This window comes from Gossypium raimondii, chromosome 9 (genome assembly GCF_025698545.1).
Source record: "Gossypium raimondii isolate GPD5lz chromosome 9, ASM2569854v1, whole genome shotgun sequence".
Lineage (NCBI taxonomy): Eukaryota > Viridiplantae > Streptophyta > Magnoliopsida > Malvales > Malvaceae > Gossypium > Gossypium raimondii.
Window position 1 is genome coordinate 7,757,675 of NC_068573.1, and position 27,493 is coordinate 7,785,167.

At 32.1% G+C, this 27,493-nt stretch overlaps 3 protein-coding genes and 1 long non-coding RNA gene across 7 annotated transcripts; 1 reads left to right on the forward strand and 3 right to left on the reverse strand.

The window, feature by feature from the left end:
- The first annotated feature begins 1,142 nt into the window (after positions 1-1,142).
- On the forward strand, positions 1,143-4,170 carry LOC105798315 (protein KINESIN LIGHT CHAIN-RELATED 2). Its single transcript, XM_052620902.1, is given in 4 exon segments — positions 1,143-1,351; positions 1,662-3,608; positions 3,751-3,914; positions 3,917-4,170. Coding segments are annotated over 3 exon segments (2,151 nt in total). The 5' UTR covers positions 1,143-1,351; positions 1,662-1,668; the 3' UTR covers positions 3,964-4,170.
- A 1,221-nt stretch (positions 4,171-5,391) lies between these two features.
- On the reverse strand, positions 5,392-13,694 carry LOC105798316 (carbonic anhydrase, chloroplastic). 4 transcript variants are annotated; one of them, XR_008188759.1, is made up of 10 exons: positions 13,430-13,694; positions 12,085-12,146; positions 11,204-11,353; positions 11,069-11,117; positions 10,824-10,940; positions 10,665-10,718; positions 10,038-10,123; positions 9,849-9,954; positions 8,160-8,391; positions 5,392-5,584 (listed from the first exon to the last, which is right to left on the reverse strand). XR_008188759.1 is itself a non-coding variant. In XM_052620903.1 (10 exons), the coding sequence occupies exons 1-10, from the start codon at positions 13,619-13,621 to the stop codon at positions 5,543-5,545; spliced, it is 1,017 nt and encodes a 338-aa protein (XP_052476863.1). In that variant the 5' UTR covers positions 13,622-13,694; the 3' UTR covers positions 5,392-5,542. The 4 variants fall into 4 exon arrangements, 2 of the variants coding, with proteins under 2 accessions (XP_052476863.1, XP_012483799.1); XM_052620903.1 differs by having other exon boundaries at positions 8,233-8,391; XR_001135007.1 differs by lacking the exon at positions 5,392-5,584 and adding an exon at positions 7,463-7,655.
- Positions 13,695-15,785: 2,091 nt separating this feature from the next.
- LOC105797833 (uncharacterized) lies at positions 15,786-16,441 on the reverse strand. The gene is made up of 2 exons (XR_001134814.2): positions 16,227-16,441; positions 15,786-16,067 (listed from the first exon to the last, which is right to left on the reverse strand). It is a non-coding gene; the product is annotated as an uncharacterized LOC105797833 (long non-coding RNA).
- An 8,581-nt stretch (positions 16,442-25,022) lies between these two features.
- LOC105797436 (uncharacterized) lies at positions 25,023-26,892 on the reverse strand. Its single transcript, XM_012627415.1, has 2 exons — positions 26,492-26,892; positions 25,023-25,080 (listed from the first exon to the last, which is right to left on the reverse strand). The coding sequence occupies exons 1-2, from the start codon at positions 26,890-26,892 to the stop codon at positions 25,023-25,025; spliced, it is 459 nt and encodes a 152-aa protein (XP_012482869.1).
- Positions 26,893-27,493: the final 601 nt, after the last annotated feature.

Here is a 27,493-nt window from a genome sequence, read left to right on the forward strand (position 1 = left end):
ATCTAATCCTTATTGGCATGCTAATTGTATTTTAACTATTTTACTAAATTTCCTAATATGATAATTTTATGAAAATTCTTATATTACCATCAAGGTATATAACACATAAGTATAACTCAGATGTTCTCATAAATCCATATTCAGATGTTCTCATAAAGTTACACTTTGATTTCCAAATATCACATCAATAATAAATTTACTAGTAGAATTAGATGGAATTATTAACATGATATATTTACTTTTTAAACGATAAAATATAATCTGACTTCTAATATAGAGAATCCGTGATAGTTTTACCCAATATATTCATACAATTAACATTCAAAGATTAGGAAAATAATAATTAAAAAAATGAGAAAATTGTATAAGAGTGATGTGGGCCATTTTCATAATTGGGCCCACCAAAGGTATTAGAAAATAAAATAAAGCTGGATGTGGTCCACGTGGGGTCCTACACCGCCTTGAACTTGCAACCATTCCTTACACGCGTCGAAAGAAAAAAGCTCTTTAACAGTTCCTATTATTACAGCACTGTCACCTCAAATTTTCCCAGCCTAAAACCTTTAACCGTTGAAAAGCCGTTAAACGCGCCAATTTTTCAACTGTCTCGTATTCCCATTTTTTTTTTCATTAAAAACAAATTGCGTTGATGTCCCAAAATAAATTGTCATTTCCATTAAGATTTTGTAAATTGAAATAAAGTCCCCACTATTTCAATTATTGGTTAATAATTTAAACCTATCTTATACCGAATAAAACAAAATAAAGAGATAATTTAAAACTTGATAAAAATGTGTCTTAGCTCGATTAGTATGGATATTACCTAAAACACATTATCTTCCTATTTATGGGTTGGGGAGAGAATAAATTCTAACCATTACGTGGAAAAGAACAAATATGATCCAAACCTATAATGAAATTGTTCAACAAATAAAAATGGATTGTTTTGAAATCGGATTATATTATTTGTATGGTATAATTTAATTTAATATTTAAAGATGTTATGAATTTCTTGAGAAAAAAAATATAAATATAGGGGTGGGAGAAAAGTCACCTTCCAAATTCCCCACACCAATAAATAAAATATTTACAATAATCTAAACTTTTTATATTAAATTTTTAAAAAAATCCCAATTTCTCCCTTAGTCTTGTATGCATAACAAAGTTGACAAATATATATAATATATAGCCAACAATGATGCAGAAAGAAATACATGGCAGCACCCCATTTCTTCATCATCTTCTTCATATAAATCCCACAGAGAAAATCATCTTTTAGAACTTCCTCGTTTGTGAAAAAGAAAAAAAAAAACATCTGGGATTTCTTCACTGAAAAGAACTACTATTAAAGGTATGAAGAATTTGATGTATTTCTCTATAAATTCTGGTTATATATATAGCTGTTTTTCTTAGTCTCGTTATATTGATCATTGAATTTGCTTTCGTTAACTAAATTTAGTATACAGTGAAGAAAACTAGAGCTGTTTTTTTACTTTTAGAACAGATTGGATGAGAAAATTTTTCTAGCTTTTTGATATTATGGATGAATTTTACAAATGATGAAATCGGATTTTTTTTTCTCTTGGGTTATTATGATTACGAGATTGATATTAAGTTATGTTTAATCATAGATTTGGTGCTTTATTTTTTTATTTTTTTAGAAAAAAAATGCCTGGATTAGCTATGGATGCAAGGAATGGAGAAAGTGGAGTTGTGGAACTCAACAACGGAGTTTCCACTGCTTATAAAGATAGTTTTGTTGAAGAAAGATCTCCAAGAAGTGCATTAAGTCCAAAGAGTCAACACGGTTTGGCCATTGATGGGGAAATGGAAGCTTCCATTGAGCAGCTTTATCATAATGTCTATGAGATGCAGAGCTCTGAACAATCTCCATCCATGTCTAGTTATGGATCGTACATTGATGAATCGAGGATCGATTCCGAATTGCGCCATCTTGTTAGGGATTTTGGCGTTGTTGAAACGACAGAAGAGGTTGTTGCAGAGAAAAATGAAACAGAAGGTGTTTGTGACTTGGCCTCTAAGAAACAACAAAGTGAGTCTAGTGAGAAAATGATGAAGAAGAAGAAGAAGAAGAAGGACCAAGCTCGAGGTGTTAAGCATCGGTATCGGTTGCAATCAGATACCGAAGCATCGGCAAAATCGAGTCCAAAGAGCAAATCTTCTCAAGAGAAAAATCCATTTGAAAAGGAGAGGAATGCAAGAAAAGTAGTAAATGCAGCTTCTCCTTTGGGGAAACAAAGGAATTCTCTAGTGGACGGATCAGAAAATCCGGACCTTGGACCAGTTTTGCTCAAGCAGACAAGGGATATGATGTCTTCCGGTGAAAATCCGAAGAAGGCCCTTGAATTGGCTCTTCGAGCAACAAAATCATTCGAGAAATGCACGGATGGCAAACCAAGTCTAGACCTCGTAATGTCTTTACATGTTCTTGCAGCATTATACTCCAACTTAGGCCAATACAATGAAGCAATTCCAGTTCTTGAGCGCTCGATCGAGATTCCAGTAATTGAGGATGGCCAAACTCATGCACTTGCTAAATTTGCTGGATGCATGCAGTTAGGTGATACCTATGCAATGCAGGGCCAAATCGAGAACTCAATATTGTGTTATACAGCAGGTTTGGAGATCCAAAGACAAGTTCTTGGAGAAACTGATCCTCGAGTAGGCGAGACATGTCGGTATGTGGCTGAAGCACATGTACAAGCACTGCAGTTTGATGAGGCTGAGAAGCTTTGTCAAATAGCTCTTGACATCCACGGTGAGAATGGTGCACCGGCTTCTATCGAAGAAGCTGCTGATAGAAAACTCATGGGACTCATTTGTGACTCAAAAGGAGACTACGAATCAGCCCTCGAGCACTATGTTTTAGCTAGCATGGCCATGGCAGCAAATGGCAATGAAGTGGATGTTGCTTCAATTGATTGTAGTATCGGAGATGCATATTTATCGTTGGCTCGGTACGATGAGGCAATTTTGGCTTATCAAAAAGCACTCACAGTGTATAAATCTGCAAAAGGAGAGAATCATCCAAGAGTTGCTTCGGTTTACGTTCGGTTGGCTGATTTGCACAATAAGATAGGAAAAGTAAGGGATTCCCGAACTTATTGCGAGGACGCACTCCGGATTTACGGAAAGCCAAACCCTGGAATCCCTTCTGAAGAGATTGCCAGTGGCCTCATTGACATTGCTGCTATATATCAATCTATGAATGATCTGGATCAAGCACTCAAACTACTTAAGAAGGCTTTAACCATTTTCGGCGAAGCCCCGGGTCAACAAAGTACAATTGCAGGCATTGAAGCACAGATGGGAGTCATGTATTATATGATGGGGAGCTATACCGATTCCTACAATACCTTCAAAAGTTCCATTTCCAAGTTCCGAGCTAGCGGAGAAAAGAAATCTGCCTTGTTCGGTATCGCTCTGAATCAAATGGGGCTTGCCTGCATTCAACGATACTCAATAAACGAGGCAACCGATCTGTTCGAAGAAGCAAGGAACATATTAGAGAAGGAATATGGTCCATATCACCCTGATACATTAGGGGTGTATAGCAATCTAGCTGGTACCTATGACGCAATGGGAAGGTAAAATCCTTAAGACTCGGTGTATAGTTTCCGGATGTTGGGTTTTGATTATATATTTGTAACACACATTTGCCGATGTCGAGATTCAATTATAGACATTTTCTCGGGGGTTTTTTTCACATGTTTTTATTATATTTCACAGGTTGAATGATGCCATTGAAATCCTGGATTATGTTGTTGACATAAGAGAAGAGAAGCTCGGAACAGCGAATCCAGATGTTATCGACGAGAAACGAAGGTTAGGGGAGTTATTGAAGGAAGCAGGCCGGGTTCGGAGCCGAAAACCGAGATCATTAGTGACCCTTCTTACACCAGCACTCAGATAATCAAAGATGACGGTATCAAGGTATCATAATGCTATTTTATGCAAATATAATATGTAAAGAAAAATACATTGTGGAAGAGCATATTTCAGACAAAAACCATTTATCATATATAAAAACAAAAACAAAAAAAAAAACAGGGTAACATTCAAGAGTTGTATGATTCATCATTGGTAAGATTCCTTTGTAACATTCTTCTTTGTATGTTTATCAATAAAGATATGGGTGGCATCTTCTTACACTATTGCACCAAACTATCCATATACTTAAATCCTTTGCTTGTTTTTTATGTTTTAAAAAGTTTTCATACCCATCATTTATATCTTACACATAATCGAAGATAAATAATGTATATGTATATATGTATATATTTATATTTGACATTGACTTAAATTTTGGATCACATCGAGTGATTATTGGTAACAACTTATGGTTAAAATTTGGTTAAAAAGGAACCAGCAAAGATAAGTTGCCTTTGAAGACTAGGGCAGTAGTTGGTTGTGATGTTTATAGGCTGAAAATGAAAGAATTGATTGATCTGCCAATTTTGAAAGAAATTTATGACCATCCTTGCTTGGCCTTTTCCCTTTATTACAAGCAATCCAACTTAGATTGTTGCACCACACCAAAGAAAGAATAGTATATCAAGATAGACTTTTGTGAAGAATTCCTCAATTAGACTGTTAAATTGAAAATGCTTACAAGCAACCACAACCCTAAATCTTTAACTATAATTTACTATATAAAGTGCTTTTAAGTTTTAGCTAATCTCTAGGCTAATATGAGAAAGGACAAGTCTCCCTCAATTTGAAATGGTGGGTAAAAAATGACCCATTAAAATGCAATTTTAGAAGCATACATGCCTGTCGCATATACCTTAAACATCAACACCATCACAGTTTTAACTACATTATGTTACTCGGATTCTTTATCTTCATGCTTATTAAATAGTTTGTTATATTTGTAAGATTACATTGCACGAACTTTTGATCATATCTTGATATATGGACATGTTTGGTATTGGGAAAAAGGATAGAATGACATGACTCTTGAACAAGTTTTTAAAATATTATGTCTTTGATACACTATACCCGATATTTACCTAGAATCTGAATTCGTGTTAAAGGTTTTGTTGCATGGTCTTGTCATCAGCTCTTCTTTATTTTCGTTGAAGTCTATCGAGACGAGATTATTTTCTTTATCTAAACCTGTTTTTGGTTTAGCCCAACCTGAAAGGCTAAATTTACTATTCATTTAATATGAAATATATTTATTTTACAATTAAATCCAAATAATTTTTTAATTAATAAATAATGATTTGGCCTAGCTAATCCAATCCAAGTTCAAGTTTTTCTTGTCTAAACTTAGTCAAAAGCAAATCAAATTTATTAGACAGGACAAAGAACTCAATCCTTAAAAAGGTCTAACCAAACCGCGTATTCTTAAAAACTACTCAGAAATTATGCTAAAGAACTTAAACTGAAACATTAGTTCTTGAAACTGTCTCATCCACAAAACTCAGTTTAGAATTCAGATTATAATGTGAGGCAGGAAAGAAAAGTAAAAAAGGTGAAGATTCAAAGCCTCATCTTTGCATGGATGATGATGTCCCTAGTAGAGCTTCCAATGGAGTATGGTGGCCACATCTTTTACCTAAAAAAATGCAGTGAATAAGGTTATTTTAAAGTTTGCTTAAATCAGTAGAGGTGCTCAGTCGGTAAGTTGGGTTTGATAATCAAATTGAATTAATCCAAGTCATCAAAACAAATTTATTTTGGATGAAATTATTCCAATTTGATTAATTTGGTCAAAACTGATAATTTTATAAATCCAAACATAAACCTTCATATATCTAATCAAAAAGCATAGAATCTTAACCTAATAAATAACCAAAAAGGCATTCAAATGTCATATTTTAGTTATTTTAGCAATTACTTTCATTAACCAAACTGATTTTTTTATCATTAATTAATTAGTTATCGACGAAAGCGAAGGTTAGGGAGTTATTGAAGGAAGCAGGCGGGTTCGAGCGAAAACCGAGATCATTAGTGACCCTTCTTACACCAGCACTCAGATAATCAAAGATGACGGTATCAAGGTATCATAATGCTATTTTATGCAAATATAATATGTAAAGAAAAATACATTGTGGAAGAGCATATTTCAGACAAAAACCATTTATCATATATAAAACAAAAACAAAAAAAAAAACAGGGTAACATTCAAGAGTTGTATGATTCATCATTGGTAAGATTCCTTTGTAACATTCTTCTTTGTATGTTTATCAATAAAGATATGGGTGGCATCTTCTTACACTATTGCACCAAACTATCCATATACTTAAATCCTTTGCTTGTTTTTATGTTTTAAAAAGTTTTCATACCCATCATTTATATCTTACACATAATCGAAGATAAATAATGTATATGTATATATGTATATATTTATATTTGACATTGACTTAAATTTTGGATCACATCGAGTGATTATTGGTAACAACTTATGGTTAAAATTTGGTTAAAAAGGAACCAGCAAAGATAAGTTGCCTTTGAAGACTAGGGCAGTAGTTGGTTGTGATGTTTATAGGCTGAAAATGAAAGAATTGATTGATCTGCCAATTTTGAAAGAAATTTATGACCATCCTTGCTTGGCCTTTTCCCTTTATTACAAGCAATCCAACTTAGATTGTTGCACCACACCAAAGAAAGAATAGTATATCAAGATAGACTTTTGTGAAGAATTCCTCAATTAGACTGTTAAATTGAAAATGCTTACAAGCAACCACAACCCTAAATCTTTAACTATAATTTACTATATAAAGTGCTTTTAAGTTTTAGCTAATCTCTAGGCTAATATGAGAAAGGACAAGTCTCCCTCAATTTGAAATGGTGGGTAAAAATGACCCATTAAATGCAATTTTAGAAGCATACATGCCTGTCGCATATACCTTAAACATCAACACCATCACAGTTTTAACTACATTATGTTACTCGGATTCTTTATCTTCATGCTTATTAAATAGTTTGTTATATTTGTAAGATTACATTGCACGAACTTTTGATCATATCTTGATATATGGACATGTTTGGTATTGGGAAAAAGGATAGAATGACATGACTCTTGAACAAGTTTTTAAAATATTATGTCTTTGATACACTATACCCGATATTTACCTAGAATCTGAATTCGTGTTAAAAGGTTTTGTTGCATGGTCTTGTCATCAGCTCTTCTTTATTTTCGTTGAAGTCTATCGAGACGAGATTATTTTCTTTATCTAAACCTGTTTTTGGTTTAGCCCAACCTGAAAGGCTAAATTTACTATTCATTTAATATGAAATATATTTATTTTACAATTAAATCCAAATAATTTTTTAATTAATAAATAATGATTTGGCCTAGCTAATCCAATCAAGTTCAAGTTTTTCTTGTCTAAACTTAGTCAAAAGCAAATCAAATTTATTAGACAGGACAAAGAACTCAATCCTTAAAAAGGTCTAACCAAACCGCGTATTCTTAAAAACTACTCAGAAATTATGCTAAAGAACTTAAACTGAAACATTAGTTCTTGAAACTGTCTCATCCACAAAACTCAGTTTAGAATTCAGATTATAATGTGAGGCAGGAAAGAAAAGTAAAAAAGGTGAAGATTCAAAGCCTCATCTTTGCATGGATGATGATGTCCCTAGTAGAGCTTCCAATGGAGTATGGTGGCCACATCTTTTACCTAAAAAAATGCAGTGAATAAGGTTATTTTAAAGTTTGCTTAAATCAGTAGAGGTGCTCAGTCGGTAAGTTGGGTTTGATAATCAAATTGAATTAATCCAAGTCATCAAAACAAATTTATTTTGGATGAAATTATTCCAATTTGATTAATTTGGTCAAAAACTGATAATTTTATAAATCCAAACATAAACCTTCATATATCTAATCAAAAAAGCATAGAATCTTAACCTAATAAATAACCAAAAAGGCATTCAAATGTCATATTTTAGTTATTTTAGCAATTACTTTCATTAACCAAACTGATTTTTTTTATCATTAATTAATTAACCGAACCGAAGTAAATTTCTACCGATTAATTCAATTAAAACCGAATAATGAACACCTCTTTAAAGGAGAATTTATAGATGGAAAGAGCCACCGCAGCCACCACTGCAGACGGTGGGAGGCAGGTGATCTCTATCATCTACATTTATTGTAATAGACGATAAAGACATGAACATAGTACATTGTAAGAAAAAGGATTGGTAGTTAAGGAACAAAGATGGTGTCAATGGTGATGGTTTGGTGTGTTTTCATACAGAGAGAGAGCTTGAAAGTTGGAACTGAAGACTCCATAGCTCGAAACTTCCTTTAACGAAGTCATAGTAACCGCCCTTGATTCCCAGGGTTTTCTTCACCAATCCATCTCTCACAAATGGATAACTCAGCAGGTTTCCAAGGGATACATTCACTGCTTCCTGAAAAACATTATTTATCAAATGCACCCCATAAATTGTTTGGCACTGCAAAATTGTTATTTTCAATTGAAAAAAAAAAAGGACTGAAAATCAAACCGGTGTGACCTTCGATGACCCGTTTTCTTTTAGAGTCATTGAATCACTAGTTCTTGGGAACGTGTTGGACCAAAAGGGCTACCAGTACCCCATTGAACCTGTATGACCTTAAACCGTTTTCTTTCGGTTCATTTAACCCCTAGTTCTTGGAAATGTACCAAACCAAAAGGGCTACCAGTTCCCATTGAACTCGTGCGATATTGAACCGTTTTCGTTTGGTTCATTGAGTCCCTACCCTAGCTCTTGGGAATGTGCCAGACCCGAAATCAAACCAGCGTGACCTTTAAGTCATTGAACCGTGTTCTTTTGGTTCATTAAATCCCTAGTTCTTGGGAATGTTCTGAACCGAAAGGGCTACCAATTTCCCATTGAACCGGTTCTTTTTTTTCTTCACTTGTTTTGGAATCTATTCTATTCAATTAAACAACTTAACGGTTCCATTAGTTCCTTTACAAGAAAAGTGAGCAATTAAGTCCTTATTATACATTTGAAGTAAAGATGTAAATTTTCAAGGTGAAAGTACCAGTAAGTATCTCCATTATAGGGACTGGATCAAATTAGTCCTACTATTACATGCATCAATTTTATCCCTCGACTATTAAAAAGAATCAAATAAGACCAAATTGTGAAAGAGTTAACATTTACTGTTATAAAAATAATATGAAAAATCATTTACAGCTTAACTCCAAAAAAACAAATTTCATTAGCAGAACCATAAAAGAACTTTCAAAATATCAACTCTATTAATCGTAAACGACATTTTCTAAACAGTAAATGTCAGCTCTTGAAATTTGGACTTACTTTATTCTTTTTAATAGTATAGAGATTAAATTGGCCCATTTAATAATAAATGAACTAATTTGATCCAATCTCGGGCCAACCGGGTACATTCAACAAAATTTTAAACAGTAGTACCTTTAAACGTCAAAAAAGCTTACTTGTTATATTTTAAATTGACAAAGTAAAAGTGGACAATTTAGTCCTTTTTGTGTTTAAAATTGCTGAATTTTATATATTTTTTCTTTTGCATGTTACTATAAAACATGATATTTTTTATCAATTTAAAATTTTACAACCTTTTGCTCCAAAACTAAATATACAGATATTAAATTGCAAAGTTTAAGAGTATAGGGCCTAATTTGCTCTTCAGCCTACAGTACAGGGACACGTCAAGTAGTTTAACTCTTCTGTTCACTTAAAGAAACTGAGATTTCCATTTCCATAGTAGAGGTTGTAATCAAACAAGATTACTAATGTCGAGATTAGAATCTCATATCTATCCAATACCACTTCTTTAAAGATAACTATATGGACCAACTAGACTAAATTGAGAGTTTGAAACTGAAATTTAAGGTGTTTACCTTCTCGCAGTGTGTACATTGGACTCCCAAAGGCTCACCACCATGTTCAGCTAGCACCTTGGTCTTAGCAGGGATTCCAATCTTAACCCAATCCTCTATGAAATCACTGCAAAATCTCAATCAAATTAGACTAGTTTTTTCCTCATAAAATCTATCAGTTTTTTACGAAAAAACAATATAAGGCCTTACGTTGAGTTGTTTCCATCAAATGGGAAAGACATAAGCCCCTTGATTCCACCACAGGCACTGTGTCCAATCACCACAATTTCTTGTACCTGTATAAAAGATATTAACACTTTCATTTGCATGAGATTGCTAAGAATAAAGTACGGATGGTGCAGTAATCAAACCGAGTCGAAGTCAAATAATGACTGAGTTCGAGTTCGCTCGAGCTTAGCTTGAAATAAAATTGAAGTACTCAAACTTTGCTCTATTAAAGTTATTTACATGATTTAAATACTCAACCTTGTTCCATGTACAATTTTTTATTTATTTAATAATGAACATTTACCTAAGAATATTAAAAAATTCATATTATGGCTATGAATAAAAAGCTCAACTAGGCTTACAAGCTGCTCAAGTCAAGTATTAAGATATTCGAATTCAACTTGCTCAATAGCTCAAGCTGCTTGAGCTCGACACGAGAATGACTGATTTGGATTCGAGCTTTTTTAAGCTAAATTCAAATAGGTTGCCAGCACAAGTGTCACATTTACATTCCTAATTATAGATACGAACACTAAACCTGAAGTCTATTATTTTTAACCCAAAAATCTAAACAAGAACGAGTTTGAACCTCTACATAGAATACTTCACCTTGAGATGCAAAACTGCATATTCAATAGCAGATCCAATGCCAGCATATTTAATCTGCCATATAACATAGACAAAAAGGTCAACAACATGATTCTAATACATCCATGAACTGAAATTTCAGATAGAATAGCAGCTAAGCATATTGAGTCTAAAAGGAACCTGGTCATATGGTGGCACCATGTTAGCAACATTACGGACCACAAAAGCTTCACCAGGTTGCATGTCCAGCACATGAGATGGGCAGACCCTAGAGTCCGAGCAGGCAACAATCATATACTGCAAACATTTATTCAAACACTTAGTGTGCTATATTTGTTAAATTGAATAACAAATTATCCCAAAAGGTTGAATCCATTGGAACTCGAAGACTGGGACACTATATATGTTATATTGGATATATGTACCTTAGGGCTTTGACCCTTGGCAAGCTCACCATACAGAGCAGGATTCTTTCTGCAAAAAGAAGGAACAAAAGAAAGAAATATGGTGAGGTATTTACAAAAAAAAAAAGTGAAAAGAAAAGGGGGAAGAGAAATTACTCATATTTTTCTTTCTTGAAGTAAACGAAGCCTTCTTTCAGTCTCTCAACAGAAGAGTCAGATGGTTTGCCATCAGCTGATGCTGTGTTTAACTCTGCTGTTATTTGATCTACCCTTGCAGCTGCTTCAGCTTTCAGTTCTCCTTTCTCACTACATGCAATCAACAATTACATAATTAAAATTTTCACAAGCAGGGTGATAGGTGCCAGGCTACCACCTCAAAGCTATGTGTTGGGCTCGGCTCAACATTCAAGATACTTTTTGTAATTTTTTTATTTTATTTTTATATATTATTTAATTTATATCACATAAAATTAAATATATAATAGGTGACGAGTTTAATGGAGTTGAAATTGAATTATAAATTTTTAAGGGCTTAAAATATAATTTTATTATTTATTAATTTCTAATTTCATCATTTTCGAATGGACAAAATAGAATTTTCCTTCATTTCTAAGAAGGTCAAACTTTCATTCATTTTTAGAAAGTCAAAGTATAATTTTACCTTAGATTAATATAAATTTTCATTATTCATGAAAGAACTAAATTGTATGATTTCCATTTTGGGGACAACTCTTACCTACCCTTTTAAAATTGCCCTTAATATAATACTATATAAGCTTAAATAAAAAATTATCTAAAATATTTAATTAAAAATAATATTGACGAGCTTAAAACTAATTTAAGTTAATAATTTATAAATATGAATGGATTTGAATAAAATTTTAAATTCATACATCAAGATCGAACTTAATCAAACATAAAAATATATTAATATCACGTATAAATCCAATTTGATTTTAGATTTTATGGAATAGTTAAATATATATATATATATATAATAAAGACGTTATAAAATTATCAAGGTAGGGATGATATACCTGAGAAGTTTCTTGAGAGCTTCAATGGCTTCGTCGTAGGACTTGTTTCCCATCTCTTCTCTCTGTCAAATTTCGAACTCCAATCAATATTTTCACACCATTCTTTCTTTTTTTAAAACTTATTTATTATTTGTCGATTGAGTTTTAGTTTGACTAATATAGGCATTGTTACTAATGTAAGAAAATATTGGTTCGAGTTTACTGAAGCGTATTATCCTCCTATTTATGGGTTAGAGAAAGACTATGAATAGTTCTAAACATTATGCCAAGAAAAAAAATAGATATATTACTTTGTACATCTTTAAGTAATTTCAGACATGCGTTTTTTGCTCTACGTGTCACCTTCCTCAATAAAAATTGTTTTAATTATATTATAATTAAATTTTAATTCAAATTGGAAAGTAATTTAAAGAAATTTATTTTTGCAAACTAATAATAATTTATAATGTCATGTTATAATTTGGGCAAATTAAAAGAAAAAATTAAAGGAGAAAATTATGGTATTATATATATTTTAAAAATATCGTAATAATATTCATATTTTATAGAATATAAAAATTTAAAACCCCAATGTTATAAGTTTCTGAAATATCATAATAATATCACTTATAGTAAATTGATTCTTTTAATATCATTAAATAAGAACGTATGTCATGTCGCATGTATATACTATTGGACGTTATACATTTTTTACATTAATTGAAATAAAATTTCTAATTTATGTACTATTTTATCAAAAAAAAAAGAAGAGTAAAATATGAGAATTGGGATATAATTCAAATTCAATTTACTAAAAACCTATTTTATTTTGTGTTTTAAATAATGATTTGCTTTTGGTTAAATTCTTGTTTAGGCCCTCTACTATACTTTAGTGCATATAGCCCATTTACGAAGTTATTAATGAGTCCAGATAGTTAACATCATTGACTTTTATCATGTAACTAAAGATTTCACTTTTATAAGATCTCATCATGTTAATATGGAAATTTTGTGTTGAAAAAGGTGAATTAGTTCTGTGAGCATTTTTACTTGAATAGTTTAACAATTTTGATTATTTAATCACATTATAAGAGTAGAAGAATTAAATCAAGCTAAATTAAAGTTTAGTGACTAAATTTCAAATCCAATTATGATAAGGGATCAAAATCATAATTTAACCTTTTAATTTTACAAGAAAGAACTTAACGTGGGAAAAGAGAACTTTTCACTTTTTTTTTTTCTCTATTGCTGCATTTTCACCGAAATCACTTAATCAAAGACAAAGAATTCATTAATGCAAAATCATAGATATATTATTAATTTTTTTTTTTTAAAAAAAGAAGAAGAAGAAAAAAAAAATGTATACCGGGGTGAGCAAAGGAATAGGGGCAGCAAAAACCGGGCGGTCTTGGATAAGAGTCGGAGGAGAAGGAGAAGAGTTAAGGCTAGCGACGACCGAAGGCCGCAATGTAGGTCGTCGACGAGCGGAAAAAGAGGAGGTGGTAGTGGTGGAAGAAGAGGAGGTAAGGCACCAACCGTTGATAGAAGCCGTCGACATTGCCACGCAAAATGATGGATACAATTTAGTTGGAAATTTATATCATAATTTTCATCACATATAAATTTCTTCAGTGTCTTCAAAAGCGATAATGAAAGCGAAAGGTTGGTGAATGAGAGCTTCTACTTGTTGTAGATTAGGTTTGAACGTTGGAGATTCAATTTTTCATTTTTCTTTTTTGAAAAAAAATAATAAAAAAGTTTGTTCATCCATCGATTTTTTTATATTTTTATTTGTTTTTGTGCATGTTTGGGACTTGCATGCAACGACCTTTCTCCACGTATAGTAAACCCATGATTTTTGTGGTCTTCATTTGCCACTTTTTGCTTGGATTCCCACTATATAGTTATTGCATCTAACTGCAAAAACATTTATATTTATTACTTCATTGGGTTGGTTCACCAGTTAAATAAATATTATTCGAGAGTATTTTTATTATTTTATATTTTATATTAAATTTATATAAATAAATATTTATATTTATACGATATATGATGTGCCTGTTTGAATTGGTGTCATGAGTTAATTAGACATTAATTTAATTGGAAAATGATTAAAACACCTTTTTTTATAAAATAATAAATATTATTTTATTTTATTCTAACACTCGTCACTAATTTTCTCTCGTTTTTTATACTCTCACATACTCTCTAGAATTTTTACAAAACGAGTTCAATCTTTCTATACATTCAAGTGAGTCTCCCTAATTTGGTAACAACTTTTATTTTATTTTCAAGCTTTATTGATTAATTTCTAGAAAATTAAGAGTGTAGCTTTTCTTGTGATAGATTAGGATTTTTAAGCAAGTTTTAGTTTTTTTATTTATTGAATGATTTTAGACATTGATCTTGTATAAGATTCCTAACATCGTATTTGGGTAATAATTTTTAGAAGTTGATTAATACAAATCATCAAAGAAATTAGGATCAATTGTATTTATAAACTTGAAATTCTTGAATATTAATCGAAATTTAGCATTTTTATTTAGACTTTGTTTTTGCTAGTATGATTATGGTGAATCTTGTATTTGAAAATTTGATATATTGCATTTTCATGATACAAAACACACACACACTTACACACTTTGTTTTTATTTAGACGTGGGTTCAAATGCGCTGAAGCGCATTATCCTCCTATTTATGAGTCGGATAGGGACTAGAGATAATTCTAAACATTACATCAAAATGAGCAGATATGATCAGAACTTATAATAATATTGTTTTAAAAAAATCACTAGTTAAATTAAAAGATTATCACATGTTTATTAAAAACTTTTTTTATATTTTTTGATATATCCTACAAATATGTGTTATTTAACTATTTGTGAAATATAAAAAATTCACCCAGATAATTTCTTTTATTTTTTTATTTTTCAACCACACATTTTTCATCTGATGATAATGAATACTAGAACAACGCACCAAATCCATGGATTCAAACCATACAATATCCTCCCACAACTTTTCTTTATAACCCATTTTCTTTTATTGCTAATTTATTTTTATTTTTAAAATAAATGGTTGATGGAAGTCATAGGTGAATGTATAAATATTGGAACATTAATGACCCACATTAATTTTCATTCATGGTATAAACACCATAAACCACATTGATGTTATGATATTTATTTGTTACAATATTCCATCTCCATAATAAAAATTAAATTTAAAAAGAAAAAAGCAAAACATGTATGGATATAAAAAGAGGTTGGGATAATGATCATAGGAAGAAGAAGAAAAAAAAAGAAAAAGCAATGGTGGTAGAGAAAAGGAGATGATGGGTGAATATGGGTAGTTTCATGGAGATAAGGCCCTATCTGTAAGACATGGCTCACCTGCTGTTTTTCTCAGATTTTGTTTTGAATTTTTTGTCTCCTTTTGCTAAGTTTTGGTTTTTCAAATATTGGGATTCGAATTTTAAATAAGGAGATAAATCTCAAAATTATATATGAATTTTGGTTTAACGTGTAATTTTATATATGAATTTTGATTTTGTAAAATTTAATACAATTCTCACAAATTATTAACATAATTATTGATATATCATTATTTTATGTTTATATATTGCATACATAAATAACTATAATTATCCAATTAAAACAATTTGATGTATTTATTTCTTCAAATGTTTATGATTGAGTCAAAATTAAAGTTTAGTGTATACGTTTGAACCACAACCAAATTAAAGTTCATATATCAAATTGTATACTGAATCAAAATTCAATCTTTTTATTTTACAAGGAAAAAACGAAACTTAAAAAATAAAAGAGTTTCAATCTTTCGAGTTTTGGAATTCAAACTTAAAGACTTTATGGATACTAAAGTAAATGACATCATAAACTTTTTTTTCTTCAATAGAAATATACTCACACTTCAACCAAAAGGTAGGAGCTGCGGAGCTACCCAAATAAAAAGCTAAACACTTTGCTTTCCTGGATATTCAAACCCTAATGAATTCAATTGATGAACAACGCTTAATCATATAAATTCAATGACATAAACCTTGAATGTCAATAAGATTTTTACCACAATTCCTTACTAATAATTTTTTCAAAATGTTTGATTTACTAAATATAAAGTAAATAATATGATAATTTTGAACTCACCTTCTTCCTTCAAGGCTAAATGGGAAAATTTTCCATCATTTCTTGTTTCTGCAATAAAAAATAAAAAAAAGGATCAATCAATCTTCTCCCATTTCTACAGATCTTCAAATTTTTGGTCATTTTCCCTTGAATGAAGATTGGTTGGCGTTCTTGGGTGAGAAAAATGGAGGGTTGTATGTTATTTGAAACTTAAAATTTATCATATCCCTAATAGTGTCAACATTTTTAAGCAATGAAAAAGATTGCGCAACATCATTGATGTCATCTTTCTACATACAATGAAACCCTATGTGAGAAAATTTAACTTGGGCCGGTAATCTTTGGTTTGTTAATTCTTTGTATATAAATTGAAAACTGTTAATTCCTACGTTAATAATTCAATGATGAGATTTAACAATATTGTTTAATTAGACTAATTTTTAATTTTTACACAATATGATGACCAAATTATGATAAATTAAAATAAATAAAAATTAACTTCACAATTTTTATAAAATCAAAAGATAAAAATTCAAAATTAAACCTAAAAAAACCTCTTATATAACTTGTAGTTGTATTATCATCAAGAAGGATCCAAAAGTCTTTCATCTTAATTATTAATTAAATATTATATTATGCTTAAATTTAATTATAAAATATATAAATATTAATAAAAATTTTAAATTTTTAAATAAAAAAGAAAATAATGTTGTCATACGTAAGCTAATAATGTTGTCATGTTATTGACATTCCCTTGGGGGCAATAGAAGACTACAAAACTATGATACCCAAGTGGCTTTACACGAGGAAAGTTGTTAATTTAACCTTTCTTCCCCTTCCCTTTTTGCCATGGCAACCTCGTAAAATTATGAAAAATTATAAAATAATCATTTAATTATGTAATTTCTTTTCCTAATCACTAACTAGTTAATGTAAAAATAGAAACACCCAAAAATCTAAGATAATTTAGTGACAAAAAAAGATAAATTTGAATAGTTGAGTGACCAAAAAAAAATACTAATAGTTGGTGATCAATTTGTAACTTTTCATTGTTGGATGATAAAAAAAAACCCCATAATTTGGTGACTAAAGCTTTTACCTTATAAAATTAGATCCTCAAATATGTTTTAAAATCGAATGATTTTTTTATCTTCATCAAATATGAGTGTTACTATCATGGTTGATAGTATTGATTGATATAATCGATACGTATCTTTTCGTATTTAAATCGAAATCAAAATAATTTTTGTTATAATTAATTTTGGTGCGTTTTGACTAATTTGATGTGTTTGGGTCATTTTCAACCAATATTGATATGTATTATTATATACGGGCCTGTATTGATTGGAATGAGATTTTAATATGTTAAACCAATTTTAATATTTTTATCTTAATATTTTAATTTTTAATAATTACATTTAAAATACTTCAATTAAAATTATTCATAGATTTAATAATTTTATATTTTATATTTAAATATGATATATATTTTATCAAGAAATTAAATTATAAATATTTATATAAAAACTTTTTAAATTCAATAATTCTTAACACATAAATAAAAAATAATATGTTTAAAGACACTTAAAGCATCGTCTTTCTACATAAACTCTAAAATTATTGTGTTCCTATTTAGTCGCTCTACAATTTTAACACAGTGTATATATTTTCCCACGTATATAAATTAAATTTCGAAAAAATTAAATCAGGTAGCATGAAACGACCACGTTCCATTCCCTGAAAAAAAAAACATAAAGTTGGGTAAAAAAATTAACGCGGAAACTTTTGGGGGAAAATGGGTTATTTTGGAGTGGATTTAGAAATTAGAACCCTAAATCAATGAATCAGTACCAAATTGACAAATTTTTTGGGGGTAAATTTGTTGGTCAAGGTTTTACGGTGTTGGGGAAAATTAGGCAATTTCTGAGCTTCAATAATGGTTAAATCCAAGTCACCCTAATGGTAAATCACCTGCTTCGACAAGTCTTCCGCCATTTTCAAAGCAGCTCACCGTAAAAAAAAAAAAAACCACCAAAATCATAGAGAAGAACAGGAGACAAAAGGAAAGGTCCTGGAAACTGTGGGCGACGATGGGGGATTCGGTTTGATTTCAATGAATTAAAAAATGGGTTGACCTAGGTTTTAGCTTTCACGAAGTCGATGAACATGAAAAATGGCAACCATGCAAGGCAGCAACTACGGTTACAGAGAGGACAACAAAGCTACGCTAAAGGCTTCTATTCTCAATAGAAAGAAAACAAAAACTTTTAGGAATATTACCCCTATGAGTCCTACAACAGTATCCAATTTAAAATAATGTAAAATAAAATTTGATAGAATTACTCCCTTTAATTTTCTTTTCTTTTTTTTTTAAGTAGAGAGAATACTTACCATTTATCGCAAAATTGGCTAACAAATTAGGACCAATAATGTCATTTATTACAACAATTTAGAAATAAAATAAAATAAAATTATAAAATCAAGTGGAGGAAAACTATAATATTATTGAATGAATTGATAGAAGTTGATGAAGATTTTTGCACCAGAACTGTTATGGGAGTTGTTTTTACGGGAGTGTTACATACATACATATATATTCATTCAATATAAATCATTACAAGCATATGAAATCAAATAAATTTTTATAGAAGTATACTACACATCAACATTGATAATAACACAAGGAATCAAATGGAGCATGTTATAGCGTGACAAAATGCCCACTTTTTCTAATATTTGTATAGAAATTGATTTGATATACAAAGCCAATAAAAAAAATGAATGTAAGTAGGAGGAGATAGGTAAGCAAAACCAAGGAAACATTAAGCACGCTTGAGCATATTGGAGAGACTTGATAACGAGATACAATAATTTTTATAATTTTTTTTACGAATTTTATATTTCTTAATTTTTATAATTTTCTTACGACTTTATAAAATTTTATAATTTTTTACTATATTTTATAATCTTTATAAAATGTTACAAATTTTTATAATTTTTTCTATTTTTAATAACTTTTAAATATTTTTATTAAAATTTAATAATTTTTATAACTTTTATTTATTTTTATTATTTTTGCCACATGTCACACCGCGGTTGTGACACATGGTGATTTTAACCAAAAAAAATTAAGGATAATTAACTTTAATGGTCAACCATTAAAATTAATAATAAGAGGTGAGGACCACCAATATAATATAACCACTGTATCAAACCCAAAAATAGAAACAGCTGAGCAGAGAGCCAGAGACATGAGACAAGCACCTCAAAATACAACACAAACCCTGCAACATACAGATATGAGATCAAATATTTAATCCACATCATATATTTAAAAATTATTTTAAAGAAAAATAAAAAAATAATTTAGTATAATTAACTTAATTTGATTATTTATTTGTTTAAGTTCTAAAATTCTTAAAAAAATATAGTTTAACAATTTTATATAATTTTAAAGAGTTTTTAAGAAATTTAGATATTTTCTATTTTTTTATAAATATTTAGATATTCAACTTTAACTTAAAAATCTAAATTACGTTGAGTTTATGCAAAAAATTAAATAACTCAAAATTCGAAAAAAATTAATTTTTCAAACTCAATTGAGCTTTGTTTAACCTTAGGTAGGCGTGAGCAAAACTCGATTTAACTTGAAAATATTGAAAAAAATTTCGAATTTTAATTAAAAGAATCGAGTTATTCGAATTAATTTAGTTATTCGAGTCAACTCGAATTTTTTTCAAATTTTGAGTACGACTCAAGTTTATTTTTTAAATTCGAATAATTCGAATCAACCGAATACCAAATTATTTTTTTATATTTTTATCCGAAACCCCCAAACTTTTTTACTTTCCCCCAATACTTTTATTCATTCCCACCGTCCCTCTAAAATTTTTACTCTCCTCTCATCTCACCCCCCATCTATCCCAAATCCATTTTCCCCCCAATTTTTTTTAAAATGTTTTCCCTCCAAAATTTTACTCCTCAACCTTCAAAACTTTTTTTATTTTTCCCTTAAATTTTTAGTTTTTACCCTTTATTCGCAAATAAAAAATCATCCAAAAAATTCTTTAAATCTAAATAGTAATTGTCGAAACCATTTTTTCGAAAAAACAAAAGTTTTAGATTGTCGACTTTAAAAATGAAAATTGGGAGTCGCCACCAATCTTTTATTGAGGTGTGATTGGATCACCTAAAAAAACGGCTTTGGTCTACGAGTTTTAGAAAAACGGATCCGGGAGTCGGTTACGTACGAGGAAGGATTAGCATCCTCGTAACGCCCAAAATTGGTACCTAATTAATTAATTAATGTTTTAATGTCGAAAATTTGAAAAGTATAATCCTTACCAAAAACTCTTAAACGTTACGTATTAAGACCCTTATCATTTCAGAGAAAGAAAATGCCACACCCAATGCGTTAGGGCACGGCATTCTAATTTCCTCAAAAATGGATTAGGCCAGAATACTCGTGTAATAAACATTTAAAAGAATATTCATTTATTCAAGATTTAAGAAATCGCGGCCCAATACGTTAGGGCACAATTCCTCTAAAATCCCAAACTCGGAATATTTCCTTTATTATTATTATTTTTTAAAAATCTTCATTTCGAGAAATCAATGCGTCACATCCAATACGTTAGGACACAACGTGTTGAATTCCCAATAATGAATTCTTATTTTTTTTTATTAAAGAGAAATGCTCGATTTTTAAATTTAGCAAAAAAAATCGGAACCCAGTACGTTAGGGCTCAATTTCCTTGAAAATCCTAAATACAAGCATTATCTCAATTTCGAAAAGTTTAAAATCGAGTAAAAAAAATGATGTGATGCTATATTAAATGTACAATACAATAATAAATATTACAATGGCATAGAAATAATGCATACAAATAAATAAATAAAACTAATATACATAAAAAAATAGCAAACAACATGCAAGAATATCAAATAAACGAACAAAATATAAATGAAAACATAAGTCAATAAACAAATGAAGGAAATAATAAAAATAAAGAATAAACAGTACATAATATATGTATATTGAACCTTTTTTTTAAAAAAACATGCAAGTGGATTTATGTATAAAATCTAGAATTATAAAATTTATGTATAGCAAAATCTATAATGTATTTATGAAAAAATACATAATTATACATATATATAGTAATAATAATAATAATAATAATAATAATAATAATAATAATAATAATAATAATAATAATAATAATAATAATAATAATAATGTAAATATTTAATCATTTTAAAAACATAAATATACGTATAAATATAAAATATTCATTTAAAAATATGAAAAATATTCATTAAAATAAATAAGTGCATATACATATATAGATATATAAAAACCAAAAAACATTATCGATTAAATAAAAAATAAAGAAAATAGAAAAGGGACTAGATTGAACTATAGAAAAATCAGGGCAAAATCGCAAATAATAGAAATCTGAGGACCATGTTGAACGCAAGAAAGAAAGCGGAGGGTTGGAAAGGAAATTATCCCTTCTCCTCTAAAACGGCGCTGTTGCAAATTGGACCCAATTGAAATTGAAATAAATTAAAGGGCGAATTAGGAAAAAAAAACCTAATTGGAAATATATTAAAAGGCGGAGGGGCTAAAAGCGCAATTTACCCCTCCGCATGAAAAACGCGCGGATCCTGGGTCCGGGTTGGGTCGATGCGCGGACCACCCCTCCTTCAAACGGTGTCGTTTCCAGTAGGCTATATAAGCCTAAATTTAGTTTTTAAAAAAATCATTTTCATTCTATATTAAAAAAACCGAAAAAACCTTCAAAATAACTCTCTCCCCTTTCAGCTCGTCCGGCCAGGGATCCGGTCATCGACCGATCAACGGCCACCGCGTCGGCCGCCGATCTCAGGCGCCGGCACCGCCTTATGCGGTGGCCGAAAAAATGAAAAAAACCAGATTTGGTCATTTCAACACCCTTAAGCCTAGATCTGGGCTCAAAATGCCCAAAATCGACTAAAAACCCCTAAAAAGGCCCTAGAAACCTTTCGGATTCTAGTCGTCTATCACCAGAGACGGTCCTCTATCTTCCCGCGGTGTTTCAGAAACCAAAAGCAGGTGATTTCTTTCCCTTTTACTTTTAAATGGTACACAAAAAAACAAACACAAAAAAAAAACAAAATCTAAAAGAGTAATTTTTTAAAAAATATATCGACCTTTAATGATTGCTTAGTTTGCTCTCTGCGTATTTGAACTTTTTCTTTGTCGAAAATAATTGCCTGTTATTATTGATTTTTCCGTCCCCTATTACAATATTACAATGGCTATTTTATAGCCGTATGAAATAAATCTAAAGAGGAAACAAATCTGTTTCTTGATTTGATTTACAAATCTTTTGATTCGCTTTCCATTTTCGTTTTTCCTTGATGCGCAGGTGAAGATCCACGGAGATTCGAAGCTTGGCTTATTATTTGTTGAAACCCTAGGGTTTCTATCTGTAATTTGGGCCACCGTAGTTTGGGCCCTTGTTTGTTTTATTAATTGGGCCATATGGGCCTGTCTGTAATGCGGGTCTTTTAGACCCGAGTAAAATCTGGCATGTACAGCTACCCCTCTTTGCTCGTTATCGTGTAACAAGAACGAAGCAAAGACTTTAAAATGCCTAATTTTGCCCGGTCATGCTGGCCTTTGGTACTCTTCTTTTTCAAGTAGTCTCATTCCTTCATACTGCATCTTTAGAAGTATAGGAAACTAGTGCTTTAATTTACTCCACTGCAACTTTCAGGGAGATAAGACTTATAACTTCAACTTGAGTCTGCTCCACTGTCACTTCGGGGAGATGAGACTAGTTGCGATCTGCTCTCTGCAACTTCAGAGAGATAAGATCTAAGGTTTTAATCCGCTCTACTGCAACTTCAGGGAGATAGGATTATCGGCTTTAACCTACTCCACTGTAACTTCAGGGAGACAAGGCCTAGTGGCTTAAATCTGCTTCCCACTATCTTGGAAAGATAAGATTTGTCGTCTTTGATCTGCTCCACTACTGCTTAGGGAGATAAGATTTACAATCTTCAACCTACTCTACTGCTGCTCAGGGAGACAAGGCTTGGTGGCTTAAATCTGCTTTCCACAATCTTGGAAAGATAAGATTTGTAGTCTTTGATCTGCTCCATTACTGCTTAGGGAGATAAGATCTACAATCTTTAACCTACTCCGCTGCTGCTCAGGGAGACAAGGCTTGGTGGCTTAAATCTGCTTCCCACTATCTTGGAAAGATAAGACTTTTCGTCTTTGATCTGCTCTACTACTGCTTAGGGAAATAAGACTTACAATTTTCAACCTACTCCGCTGCTGCTCAGGGAGACAAGGCTTGGTGGCTTAAATCTGTTTCCCACTGTCTTGGAAAGATAAGATTCGCCGTCTTTGATCTGCTCCACTATTGCTTAGGGAGATAAGATCTACAATTTTCAACTTACTCCGCTGCTGCTCAGGGAGACAAGGCTTGGTCGCTTAAATCTACTTCCCACTATCTTTGAAAGATAAGATTTTCCGTTTTCGATCTGCTCCACTACTGCTTAGGGAGATAAGATCTACAATTTTCAACCTACTCCGCTGCTGCTCAGGGAGACAAGGCTTGGTGGCTTAAATCTGCTTCCCACTATCTTGGAAAGATAAGATTCGCCGTCTTTGATCTGCTCCACTACTGCTTAGGGAGATATGATCTACAATTTTTAACCTACTCCGCTACTGTTCAGGGAGACAAGGCTTGGTGGCTTAAATCTACTTCCTACTATCTTGGAAAGATAAGATTTGCGATCTTCGATCTGCTCAACTACTGCTTAGGGAGATAAGATCTACAATTTTCAACCCACTCCGCTGCTGCTCAGGGAGACAAGGCTTGGTGGCTTAAATCTACTTCCCACTATCTTGGAAAGATAAGATTTGCCGTCTTCGATCTGCTCCACTACTGCTTAGGGAGATAAGATCTACAATTTTCAACCTACTCCACTGCTGCTCAGGGAGACAAGGCTTGGTGGCTTAAATCTATTTCCCACTATCTTGGAAAGATAAGATTCGCCGTCTTTGATCTGCTCCAATACCGCTTAGGAGATAAGATCTACAATTTTCAACCTACTTACTGCTTTCAGGAGACAAGGCTTGGTGGCTTAAATCTACTTCCCACTATCTTGGAAAGATAAGATTTGCCGCCTTCGATCCGCTCCCTCTTGCTTAGGGAGATAAGATCTACAATTTTCAACCTACTCCGCTGCCGCTCAGGAGACAAGGCTTGGTGGCTTAAATCTGCTTCCCACTATCTTGGAAAGATAAGATTTGCCGTCTTCGATCTGCTCCACTACTGCTTAGGGAGATAAGATCTACAATTTTCAACCTACTCCGCTGCTGCTCAGGGAGACAAGGCTTGGTGGCTTAAATCTACTTCCCACTATCTTGGAAAGATAAGATTTGCCGTCTTCGATCTGCTCCACTACTGCTTAGGGAGATAAGATCTACAATTTTCAACCTACTCACGCTTTCGGGGAGACAAGGCTTGGTGGCTTAAATCTACTTCCCACTATCTTGGAAAGATAAGATTTGCCGTCTTCGATCTGCTCCACTACTGCTTAGGGAGATAAGATCTACAATTTTCAACCTACTCCGCTGCTGCTCAGGGAGACAAGGCTTGGTGGCTTAAATCTGAGTCCCACTATCTTGGAAAGATAATATTTGCCGTCTTCAATCTACTCCACTACTACTTAGGGAGATAAGATCTACAATTTTCAACCCACTCCGCTGCTGCTCAGGGAGACAAGGCTTGGTGTCTTTGATCTGCCTCGCTGTCAGTGCAAGAAGGCAAAATCTATTATCTTCACTGATCTTCTCTCTGAGGAACATGACCTGTATAATGCATTTTATGAACCTAATTATGCCTAGAGATTAGGATGTCATAATCAGAATGAATCAAATGTTCCTAACTAGACGTGTATGAATGACATTTGAATGCATGCAGAATGTCATTTTCAAGAATTATCATTTCTTCAATTTTATTAAGGCTTTATCGCTGACGCCTTATGCTTGGCTGATATCTCCAAAGAAACACTTAATCAAATTGCCTCCCATTGTGCACTTTAAAGCACAACCCTCTAGGACGCAGAATTTGTACTACATTCCTTCCACCGTGATTTAAGAGTAGGAAAATTTTACTCTTCTCAATCTTCTCCTATCGTAATTCAAGGATACAGACTATGAAATTTGTTTACACCACTCTCTAGGTGTCGAACCAAATGCTCATGCCCAAATGACGAGCTTTCTTTCCATAGGGGATTTCTTCCTACACCATCAAGACTTCTTATTGTCTCATTCGCGTTTTAGACAACCAAATTTGAAAAAGCAGTCTTAATTTAGACCTTTTTTTTCTTCTTAGGCTCTTTAACTTTTGAACTTGGGGTGTTCTAAACAATAGTCCTGTTTTAGGTTATTAAATTATTTAGAAATTCCCAGAGTAATACACAAAACTTCTTTTGTGAAAGTTTATTAGTCTATCAATCATTATTCTAATACGTCATGCTTGCGCAAAGATAAAAAATACTGAGTAAGAGATGAATTAATTCAAGAATTTATTGATAGTAAGTATCCTGAAAAGAAAAAGTATTCCAGAACAGCAAAGAATGAAGTATTTACAAGAACCAACAAACTTAGTGCAAATAAGATGAAGACTAGGTACTTTGGATATCGCCACTTGAACTTCTTCGTGCAAGCCAAGAACCATTCTGAATTTAACATGTGTTTAAGGGATCTACAGTACTTTGTCAATGCCCCAAGACGTCGTATCTTTTATTTGTTGACTTAAGTGAATCAAGATCACTATATGCCCCAATCTAACAATGTTTGAGCCGCCCTTTTTGGGTTTTCAACTCAAACCCCCTTGGTCTCAAGGCGCCCTTTTCGGGTTTTCACCTTGGCCTCTTCCCCCTTTTTTTGTAGGAAATCAGAGCGCTCTTTGCGGGTTTTCACTTTGATTCCTCCCTTTCTTCAAGTGAAATATTTCTTGACCGAATCTAAATTTACAGGATTCGAAAGATTTTTGCCATCCATTTCACTCAAAATCAAAGCGCCTTCAGAAAAAGCCTTTTTCACAACATAAGGTCCTTCCCAGTTTGTCATCCATTTCCCTCTGAAATCCTTTTGTAAAGGGAAGATCTTTCTCAAAACCAAATCCCCTTCATAAAATTCTCTGGGACGAACCTTCTTATTATAAGCTCGCGTCATTCGCTTCTGATACATTTGACCATGACGAATAGCTTTTAACCTTTTCTCTTCAATCAGGTTCAATTGATCATACTGAGATTGGATCCATTCAGCCTCATCTAGTTTTAACTCAGCCAATACCCGGAGAGAATGAATTTCCACCTCAATAGGTAGAACTGCCTCCATTTCATAAACCAAAGAAAAAGGAGTTGCCCCAGTAGAAGTCCTGATAGATGTTCGGTAATCCAAAAGAGCGAATGGTAATTTCTCATGCCAATCCTTGTAAGTTTCAGCCATTTTTGCCACAATCTTCTTAATTTTGTTAGCCGCCTCTACTGCACAATTCATTTTTTGACAATACGGTGACGAATTATGGTGTTTGATATTGAACTGTTCACAGACTTCTGCTATTGTGCTGTTATTCAAATTCAGCGCATTGTCAAATATAATCCTTTCAGGCATTCCATATCGACATATGATCTCTTTCTTCAAAAACTTACTGACTGCTGACTTCGTGACATTAGCATATGATGCTGCCTCTACCCACTTAGTGAAGTAGTCAACAACCACAAAAATGAAATGATGTCCATTAGAAGCCTTCGGTGATATTGGTCCAATGACATCCATACCCCACATGGAGAAAGACCATGGAGAAGTCATAACATGAAGAGGAGAAGGAGGCGCGTGCATTTTATCCCCATAAATTTGGCATTTATGGCATTTCTTGGCATGATTGATGCAATCTCTTTCCATGGTGGACCGGTAATACCTGAATCTCATAATCTGTCTAGCCATGGTGAATCCATTAGCGTGCGTTCCACAAACACCCTTATGGACTTCTTCTAAAATTTCCTTAGCCTCTACAGCATCCACGCATCTCAACAGTACTCGATCCTTTCCCCTTTTGTATAGGATCTCTCCATCTAAGACATAGTCAATAGCTAGTCTCCTCAATGTCCTCTTATCATTCTCCGTTGCCTGATCAAGATATTCACGATTCTTCACATATAGCAATATATCTCGGTACCAGGGACAATTATCATTCTCTACTTCTTCAATGCTG

What these genes read in the sequence shown, in the direction of transcription:
- LOC105798316 (XM_052620903.1), bottom strand. Translation starts at nt 13,621, where the DNA reads ATGTCGACGGCTTCTATCAACGGTTGGTGCCTTACCTCCTCTTCTTCC. An exon ending in TTTGATGGAAACAACTCAAC is followed by an intron (nt 9,955 to 10,037) that starts GTAAGGCCTTAT and finishes GAGATTTTGCAG; the next exon opens with TGATTTCATAGAGGATTGGG. An exon ending in AATGTACACACTGCGAGAAG is followed by an intron (nt 8,392 to 9,848) that starts GTAAACACCTTA and finishes AATGTTTTTCAG; the next exon opens with GAAGCAGTGAATGTATCCCT.
- LOC105797436 (XM_012627415.1), bottom strand. Translation starts at nt 26,892, where the DNA reads ATGCCTGAAAGGATTATATTTGACAATGCGCTGAATTTGAATAACAGC. An exon ending in AACCTGATTGAAGAGAAAAG is followed by an intron (nt 25,081 to 26,491) that starts GTTAAAAGCTAT and finishes TGCATTATACAG; the next exon opens with GTCATGTTCCTCAGAGAGAA.